The sequence below is a fragment of the Panicum virgatum genome, chromosome 9K (assembly GCF_016808335.1).
Source record: "Panicum virgatum strain AP13 chromosome 9K, P.virgatum_v5, whole genome shotgun sequence".
Classification (NCBI taxonomy): Eukaryota; Viridiplantae; Streptophyta; class Magnoliopsida; order Poales; family Poaceae; genus Panicum; species Panicum virgatum.
Window position 1 is genome coordinate 50,396,983 of NC_053144.1, and position 9,900 is coordinate 50,406,882.

At 43.3% G+C, this 9,900-nt stretch overlaps 1 protein-coding gene across 4 annotated transcripts; it reads left to right on the forward strand.

Annotated features, from left to right (window-relative positions):
- The first annotated feature begins 1,409 nt into the window (after positions 1–1,409).
- LOC120652007 (EID1-like F-box protein 1) lies at positions 1,410–7,085 on the forward strand. Of its 4 annotated transcripts, XM_039929692.1 has the most exons (4): positions 1,410–1,705; positions 2,612–3,426; positions 6,746–6,756; positions 6,796–7,085. In XM_039929692.1, the coding sequence occupies exon 2, from the start codon at positions 2,658–2,660 to the stop codon at positions 3,408–3,410; it is 753 nt and encodes a 250-aa protein (XP_039785626.1). In that variant the 5' UTR covers positions 1,410–1,705; positions 2,612–2,657; the 3' UTR covers positions 3,411–3,426; positions 6,746–6,756; positions 6,796–7,085. The 4 variants fall into 4 exon arrangements, with proteins under 4 accessions (XP_039785626.1, XP_039785623.1, XP_039785624.1 ...); XM_039929689.1 differs by having other exon boundaries at positions 6,746–7,085; XM_039929690.1 differs by having other exon boundaries at positions 2,618–3,426; positions 6,746–7,085.
- Positions 7,086–9,900: the final 2,815 nt, after the last annotated feature.

Consider the following 9,900-nt stretch of genomic DNA (forward strand, 5'->3'; position numbering starts at 1 on the left):
TCTTGGAAAACTATTTTTTTTCACTCAATGAAGTTCCATGTGAATTTTGCACCCTTGAAAAACAATTTTCACTCTTCCTTTCATTCTTTTTAGTAGCTAGCCATATTAGGGCTATATGGCCGTCAATTTCCCTTACAACATATCATGAATTGTTACAAAATCAATGTTATATTAAAATATCTTTGAAATATGGGCGTATTCATATAATTTTGAACACTAAGCATGCACATGACTAATTGTTTATCAAATTTATGATGTTTGACTTCTTAAATCCTAACTCCTACTATGAGTGAGTATAATTGAATGGGGATAGTAGGTTGATGATAATGAGACACAAATCTGTTCTTCAATTAATATCCTTCTATATGTCGGCGTATATGAACTTTACACAAGGTTATTACAAGCCAAAAAAAATCAAAAGATGAAATGACTGGTTGGTTAGGGAAAGATGCAACTGAAACTGCAATATCCCTTGGTTGGTAGTTTCCATGTGCGTTTCTACTGCTGCAGTCAGTGCCATACTGGGTGGTTAACCGGTTATCCACCATTTGGCCATAGTCATTCGCTTGTGAATGATTAAGGCCAGAACTTTCCATATATGTTTCCATAACTAACATCGTTCAGATTGGGAGTAAAGCATGTGCATGCCGTGGCAGGGCAAAGGTGTGAATCATAAAACATAATTGGAAGCAGCAGGATGGAAGATCATGTAGATATACCATGAAAGTGTTAGAAGTTCATACAAGAAAATGCACGAGGCAAAAAAATGGAAATGACAATATCTCCGGATCGGTAGTTTGCGCGTTTTCTACTGTTGATGCCGTGTTGAGTGGTCTCATGGTGCGGGAATGAGTGGCATGAGATATATCTTTTAATATCAATTGTGATTAGATAGTGTATCAGTTTCTACAGCTAAAGTTGAGCTACCTAGGAATCAATACTTATGCACACGAGATGTACTATGTACCTTACCTAAGTATTGGACTTCTATCCTATCTTTATGACAATTGGTATCGACAAGTTGCCACGTAATTTACGAACAATCCCGACACTTGACAAGTGTCACAACTCTTCTTGCATGTGCGCCGCGTGTTGAAAAGGCATCGCAATATTCATAGCTAGAGCATATTTAGTTTCAAAATTAACATCCAGTTTGCCCTCATCGTTTCTTTTCTTTTCTAACCTCTCGGTTTTACTAAGAGGTGAATTTCCCTCAAATCTTTTGTAAAAAGATGGATAACTTGCAATCTTTGTTAAGATATCTCTCAAGAAAAACGATGAATGGTTCTAGGTAAAATTGATGCGATACAGGCAACTTTGAAGAATTACACGTGTAGAGGAAAAAACAAGTCGATACATATGTCTGTATCTATATGTCTATATATCTGTATATATAATAATAAAATAAAACAAAAATCTCCGTGTACTTCCCCCTCCTCGGCCTCTCTCCCTTCCGCGGAGACACCAGGAGCCAGGAAGAAGGCGAGTGGCGTCAATCAAGCGAGCCATCAACCAACTGGCCCCCCTTCCCACAATCCCACCCAAACTGCACTTCTCCACCACCTCAGCGTGAGCAGAGGGCCCAGCATCCGGAGGTGTTCGTCTAATTTCTCGCGTCAGGCTTCGGTCGCATAGCAGGCGGGAGGTTTGGAGGCGGGGGCGGGGAGGTAGGAAGCAGCGATCTTGGCACCGTCCGAGCTGTCAGGTAGGTTTCTTGGCTCGATTCAGCTTGGAAAGGTGCATATTTTGACGCGTCTCTGGTGTTTCCTCTGGTATTTGGGCGGTTCTTCCCGTCTGCGTTTAGGGGGTGTGGGGAATTTCTTTGTTGGCTGCATTGAGGAACATCCTGGACTCGTCTGTCTTCTGCCGGCTGGTTTTTTCTTTGATCAACTCGTTTCTTGCGGCGAGATCCGCACCAATCCATCTTCTGTCTGGTAAATTGTTCTAGAGATAGGCCGATGTTCCTGGGGTCTCTGGAAGCTGGCGTTGCCCAATGGTGCAATTATCTGGAGGCAACTTTCAGAGCCCCTCTGGAAATCAAATCTTCCTGAAGAAGCTCAAGCTGGGGGTGCCGTTGGAGTTTTGATTCTGCCTTTTTCATGTGCCCTCTCTGGAGTTGTTTGTCTGCCCAAAACTTTGTGCCTGGCAGGCTTTAAGCCTGTAAAACTGTCTTGCTGCGGCGGTTTCTGCTGGTGGTCAGCTTGTAAATCGTCGGTTAGCTTTCTCTATGCTGTAAACGCTTTAACAAGCTATGCTTTGCTCTAATGAATGGGGCTCGGCGTTGTCGCCTCTTACTCTAAAAAAACTTGTTCTAGAGATTACTTTTTTTTTGACCTCGTTTACTGGTTGTATTAATGAGTGGATGTTTGAGGCAGAAAAGGTTGGTTGATTGTACTAGCTGGTCATAATCCTAAGAATTTTATGCGTATATTGCTAATTTTTTTTATTTTCCAAAAATTGGCCTCGTAATGTTGGCAGCACAAGAATACCGAAACTAATATTTTGGCGTGCTAGTTGACTTACTGGTTTAATCATCTAGTGATTGCTAGTTTCAGTGTTTGGTTAATCCATGATGAATATCATCTCAAACTGTGGTACTGAACTGCTGCAGGAGCAGGATTGAATGGCTATATAGAGTTGGTCCCAAGTCGCCTGAAATGGAGTTGGTGGTTAAGCGGCACCGCTGTACACACTCCGCGAACTGTGTTTGCCTCAAGGGCCACATCAGTGATGATGCAATGTATCTCGTGTTTAAACACATGAATTGGAACCCAAAGATGATTGCTATCTTCTCCGGCGTATGTAAATGGTTTGATGAATTCGCCAAGAGGGTGCTCTGGAAGGAATTCTGCCAAGCCAGGGCACCAAAGATGATGACTGATTTGCACTCTGATGGAAGCCATATTGTTGATGGCAACTGGAAAGCCCTAGGGAAGCTTCTTATCTACTGCTCAGGGTGCCCTAGGGAAGACCTGTTTAGTAACATCCATGTCCCAATCCCAGGGCACTTTGTCTACAGGACCCGTTTTTCTAGGACGTTGGGGAAGAGCTTATTGCCACCACAGTGCAGGTCAGATGTGTTGTATGTCTCGGAGTCTTGTGAACATCTTGACCAGGGTGAGGAAGGTGACTTGGGCCTCGTCCGGGGTATCTTCAAGTCATTTGCTGGGTCGAATATGAAGAAAATGTTGATTGAGAGGGAGGCAACGTTCCATCCAAATGAGGTGTGTATTTATTGTAAAACAAAGCTATGGCACTTGATGCAACCAAATATGATACCGAGCAGTGCCTCCACGAGGTTGGACGCGGATGATGATTCTGTTGAGTATTATGTATGCCTTAATGGACACATCATTGGTTCATGCACTCTGATGCCCTTCTCAGATTCTGAGGATACAAAGGAAGAGTGATCAAGACTTGAACCAGGTATTTGCATGCTTAAGCTTCCTTTCTTTAGGACACAAAATACATGCTCATGTTTCTTTTTTCAGTTGCAGACTTGCAGTCTATAGCCAACTGATTTAATTCTCTCCCACTTGGTGTCAGTTTTAGTTAATTTGGATAGTAGAACTTAAATGCCTTTATTGTACACTGAGTAATTTATGATGATTTTTGTGCATGTTTTATTTTTGAATTGTTGGTTACATATGTAATGCTCTCCCACTTGGTGTCAGTTTTAGTTAATCCGGATATTAGAGCCTAAAATTGCCTTTAGTGTATAGTTAAGTAATTTATTTCAATGAAGCATTTCTTATCGTCAAAGAAAGTTCACCTTCAAGTGAACTAACACATAAACCGTGCATTTACTTATAATATTGCCCTGTTATCTTCATGGTTTAATAGATTAAGCTAATGAGTCAATGTGTTGTCCTGAGTATATTGATTAAATCATCTGACTGCATACTGAAATTATTGCTATGCAAGAGTGCTTGCTTCTAAGGTGTCTGCGATTGTCATATTCATGCACTATCCATTCTATTTACAGTTTGTACTTGAAACTTTTGATTCTGAAGTTTCTATTAGGAGATTAGTTTGTACTCAAGCTTTTGCTGTAGACCAGCTACTTGAGCTTTGAACTTTCCAGTTCCTGATAATCATCTAAGAACGATAGAATAGCAGTAGGCGTTGTGGTTACGACATCATCACCTGTTGTTAATTTCTGGTGTTACGTGACAATATTCACTTCCTCATGTTATATTTTGCTGTTCCTTTTCAGAATGTTGAATATAATGGCCAAATCTACCATTTACTCTTGTACTGTAAAAGATGTATCAAATGCTCGCATTTTATATTTATATTGCAAATATAATGCGTTGCATCACAGTGGTTGCACTCATATAGTTTCAAGTTAATTCACTGTTTTCCACACTGCTTCTTCTATCATATATAAAATTGGTTGGGCTGTTAGTATCGAGTGAAATGCTAAGCATTTTATCTTAATCAACTAATGTCATGTGCATAAACATGACTGCCTTATTGCTTGTTTAATGTTAGGAGTACATCCTATATGTTTTAATATTACTTAGAACTTCTTGATAGGTTTGATGTATCACTGGATTTGCTGAAAAGTGAGATTGTGGGACTCTCTAATGCCTGCTTTTGAACTTAGGTTAGTATAGAGAAGGTACCAGATTTAGTTGAAACCAATCACTGCTAAGAGAAAGGAAAGAGAAATATCTGACAGGTGTATAAACAAAATTTTGTATGGAATAAGATATTCTTTGTTACTAGTTGCCGTGGCTCTAAGAGGAGGGCCACAGCCGGGTGGCGTAGTGCACCCGCCTAATCCCAGAGGGTGGTTACTCAGGGAAGTGCAAGCTATTCCTCAGATCTACTCATGAAGCAAGAACACAAGAACACACGAGGATTTAGAGTGGTTCGGGCCGCCGGAGCGTAATACCCTACGTCCACTGAGAGTTGTATTGCTCTTGTGTCTGTGGATCAGTCTATCCTCTGCTTCTAAGTCATTTTTCCACTTGAGTTCTTCTCTAACGGGCGTCTCCCTTTTATAGCGCAAGGAGGACGCGTACACAGGCGTTGGACCGCGACAGGTGGGCCCAACAAGGATGTATAGTCTACCATGAAAAAGATATTGATGGTGCTATAGTGATGGAGAATCTTTTGCCGGATACGCTTCATCGCCCTGTAGACTCTCTGATCGAGGGGGGTCTTCACTTGTCCCATCGGCGAGGCGCCCGTTGAGGCAGCGTAGGTTGCGGCGTAGACTGTTGGGTCTACCGTGCAGGCGTTATGATGGGTAAAGCCGAGCTGTCATGTCTAACTGGCGTAGCAGACTGACGCACGTGGCGTGGGCGGCGCCAACGGCTGCATTGTGCGCCTTGGTAACTCGCGATCAACAGGACAGCCTAGCAAAAGTCGCCTCGGGCTCTGCTGTGGCCGAGCGCACTTACGTCTCCCGCATTGAATGCGGTAGGTGGGCGAGTCTTCCCGAGGAAGCTTCATGGCTCCGCGCGTGCCTGCGCCTGCGGACACGTGACGGCTCCGGACCCCCCCCCATGCGGAGTGTCTGTTCCCTCCCCGCTGTGGGGTCCGGAAAGTATATGGGGGTCCGGGACCTCGTGAGAGGTCCGGGGCCCCCAGCTGTTTTGGCTCAGCGCTCTTCTCCGGGACACGCGGCGTCACCGGACCCTTCCCTAGCAAGGAATGGGTCTGGGGGTTGCTGATCGGGTGAGAAGGGCTTCGGACCGCGGTGGTCCGGTTGCTCAAGCCGTCCGCGCATAGTCAAGGATAACTACGAGGCTCTTGCCTAGACACAGCAACAACTCTGGGACACGTGGTGTCACCGGACCAGTCCCTGAGCAGGAAGCGGGTCCGGGACCGTTGGTCCGGTGAGGTGGAGCCGGACCCCAGGGGTCTGGCTGCTCAGCTCCTTAGGGCGTAGTTACGGATAACTACGCGAGTCTTGACGCAGCGAGAGGGGGTACCCTAGTCCAGAGGTACCGACACTCAGTGGCGGATGTACACCCCGGGCCACCCGTGCCATGGCCCGGGGTTCGGCCCAAAAAATTGCTGAAGAAGCCCAAAAAATTGCTGAAGAAGAATAAATATACTACTTCGCGATGACACTTGTTGTATGTTTTCTATCTTTCCATTATGTTCTCGTGTATTTTTTGAACTTCCATTATGTTCTCGTGTATCTTTTGAACTATGAGTTTGTCGACGTCTGGTTTTTGTCACAACTATATTTAAAACTCGGCCCGGGGTTCAACTCAATCCTGGTTCCGCCACTGCCGACACTAGTGTACTTTACCTTTATGGTATGGAATTTTGTATTATGGTGGAGCACATTGAGTCTTCAGTACTACTTTAGAATCTCATATTGATTTGATGTCATAATTAAGTGGCTTAACATGCTAGTTTGTCTTAGGCTTTCATGGAATTTGACGATTTAAGATGGTTTATTTCAATACCATGCTGCTCGTTGTGGCCATTTATGCATAGGAGAACTGCATTTATACTTTGCTCAATATCTCTAAGTACATGATAAGTGTCCTGGGTCAAGTCAACTGCTGAGAGAAAATAACCTGTGGAATCAAGAGAAATAGCTGTAAGGCTGCAACTTGACTTCAGGCCAAAAAAACTTATCGCCAACGATAAATATAATTTGGCAAGTGGCCATTGGAACAACAATGATTTTCATATTTATATATGAATATTTTATCTAGAATGTGATTTTCCCATGATAGTAAACTATGTTAAATTTTGGCCCTTTTTTTGCTGGCAGGTTTGCTGTGCCAAACCCCATGCATGACTAGGGCGTGACTTGGTGAGCAGCAACAAGGACATGGGCCGTTGTCGCCTTGGTATTTAACTGCAGTCCCAGTGGTGTTCTCCTAGTTGCTTTGTAGTAAAGGAAGAGGTAGCTGTATGGTGTTTTCTTTATTTATGAGTACCTCATTACAGGTCTCTCTTTGCAATTGGCCTAGGTATGTGTAAGGCATGTGGCTTGGAATGTACAGGTTTTGCTTGTGTTCTGTATAGCTCGTTGTGCTCTGACCCTGTGGTTGTTCTCACATTGGCATCACATACAGACTTACACCAGAGGTGCTGGTTCTTTTCGGTTACTCCTGTCTCTCGGTGTTGTCGTTAAGCTGTGGTGCAGATATAAGCGGAGGGGTAATGTGCAGCTCCCTATTTTTGTAGCAGCAGCAGCAGCAGCCGCAGCACATTCTTGCTTTGCAACGAACGCCCAGCTCGTTTTGGCACATACATGGGACAACAGTGACTTTGTGACGCTTGCATCGGCACATATTTATACATGACTTGATGTCGGGAAAATTTAGAAAACTGCAAAGAGAAAGAACGTGTAAAAGAAATGAAACGAAAAAAAAAATTGTTCCAAACCAGGCGGTTTTTTCTTTTTTATATTTAAAAAAAAATTTCAAAAATATATGTCCGTTTTGAAATATTTCAAAAATATACCCCGGTCGCCCTCCCATAGGGCGACAGACCCAATGTGTAATTTTTTTTTTCAAATTTGCAACGAAGTCCCTGGAGAAAAATAAAAAAAAAAACAAGCTCTGTCGCCTGTTGGGGGGCGACAGGGGCCTGTCGCCCGGCCCACGGGCGACCGCCGCTGGGCCCGGCCCACAGTCGCGGCAGGGGGCCTGTCGCCCCCCCCCCCCCGGGCGACCGGGGTCTCCCCCTTATAAAAGCCCCAGCCCTCCCCTTCCCTCCTCATTTGAGCCCGAAAATTCCATCAAAAATCCAGAAAAAAAAGAGAGGAGTGAGGAGAAGGAAAGCGGCGAAGCCCTGCCGGATTCAGCACTTGTGATCTGCAGGTTAGTACATTTAGTTTAAATATTGTTATATTTAAGTACTACGTATTTAAATATAAATAATTTAATTTAATTAGTGCTATAGTAGATCCATTTAAGTAGGAGTTCAATGATACTTTAGTTTGTAGTTACGTAGTAGTAAATTAGTTTAGAAAATTAGTTCTACGCATTTATTATTACAATTGCAGTGCTATTAGAGACATGTTTATAAATTAATTATGATTTAGAATAGAATTTGGCATATGCAGTATAGAATTCGAGAGTCATCACGTAGTTATGAATACTTATACGTTGTAGTTGAATTCCATACTTAGTTTTTACGGATTATTGAATAAGGTAGTGAAGTAAAGAGTATAACTCGATAAGTATTATGTGATATACAGATATGTCGAGCAAAATGCAGTTTCAAGTATTTTATGGTGAATACAATGTTATGTATGGGCCAAATGGAGTAGATCTTTCTGCCTTTAAGCGCACATCTAGCGGCATAGATAAACCTCTGGAAAGGAGTTTTGGTTCCATATGTAAGTGGCTGCAGCGTGGGTTCCATATTGATCCGTTGACACATGTGATCACTGTTCAGTCTCTTGTTAATTGGGAGGTAGAAAGTGATATATGGGAATTAATGATGATACACAGCATTGATGACTGGCAGAAGTACATGCAAGCAGCTCTAGAGCGTGGGTGGCCTCTGGCCATTCTTGTTCAAATCCGGGAGAAGACACAAAATGAAATCCAACATTTTGCAGATCAAGGAACTCCGAGTATTCGAAGAGAGACCAATTATGTTGAGCAAGATGAGTCAGAAGAGACAGAGAACCAAAACATGGGACCACAGGGCCTTGCTGATGAGGGAGAGAGGATACATAGCATTGTGGACGAGATGGAGGCAGAAGACCAAGCCGCAATAGAGATGGAAGAATATGAGGACTCATCTGATGACGAGCAGTACTCATTGCCAAAAGAGTGGAAAGAGCATGGATTTGGCAGTCATATCGCAGAAGATGTACGAAATCAGGAGTGGGAGTACAGAGGGAATGAGGTAGTGCAAGGTGCAACATATCCAAACATTGAAGCCGTAAAAGATGCTGTGAGACTATGAGCAATCTCATTGAAACGAGAATTCAGAGTCGTGAAGTCTGGCAGTAAAGAATATGAGGTGAAGTGTGTGAATGCTGGATGTCCATGGCGAGCACATGCATTCAAGGGAAAATGAAAGTCAAACTGGAAATGTTCCATTGTCACAGAGCACACTTGTTTGCTGTCAGAAGTTATTCCCTCGCATCGCAATATATCATGCGACTTTGTTGCAAAGCAAATGTATGGGTTTATTATGGACAACCTAAATTATGAGCCAAAAATGTTTATTCGACACATTGAGCAGACTTACCAGTACACCATCAGTTATTTGAAGGCATGGCGGGCTAAACAAAGGGTGTTCGAGATGCGGTTCGGCACATACGAGGCATCATATGATAACCTACCTCGTATGTTATCCCAGGTTGCTGCTAGAAATCCTGGAAGCTTTTATGACACATACCTTTTACCAGCCGTGATTAGGGGACAAAGAATTATGCAACGAGCCTTCTTTTGCATAGGTGCTTCTGTTAGAGCATTTCAGTTTTGTCTTCCGGTGATCTGCATTGATGGCACATTTTTGACTGGAAGGTATAAAGGTCAGATACTCACCGCAATCGGTGTAGATTGCAACAACCAAATTGTTCCGCTCGCATTTGCATTTGTTGAGAATGAGAACATAGACAGTTGGTATTGGTTCCTTGAACGAGTGAAGAATCATGTTGTTGCTGCACGTCCAGATGTGTGCCTTATTAGTGATAGGCATGCAGGTATCCTGCAATCAATACTGAAATTGCAACGTGGAACTGCGACAACGCCTCCATTATGTCCTGATGTCCAAAACAGGTGGTGCATTAGGCATATGGGTGCAAACTTCTATGAACACTTCAAGAACAAGGATCTTAAGAACCTGTTTAAGAGGTTGTGCACCCAAAATCAACAGAGAAAATTCAATGCATTATGGCAGATGCTTGATCAGTTGACTGCAGAGCTAGTGAAGGTAAGGGCATCAGGAGCAGGCACG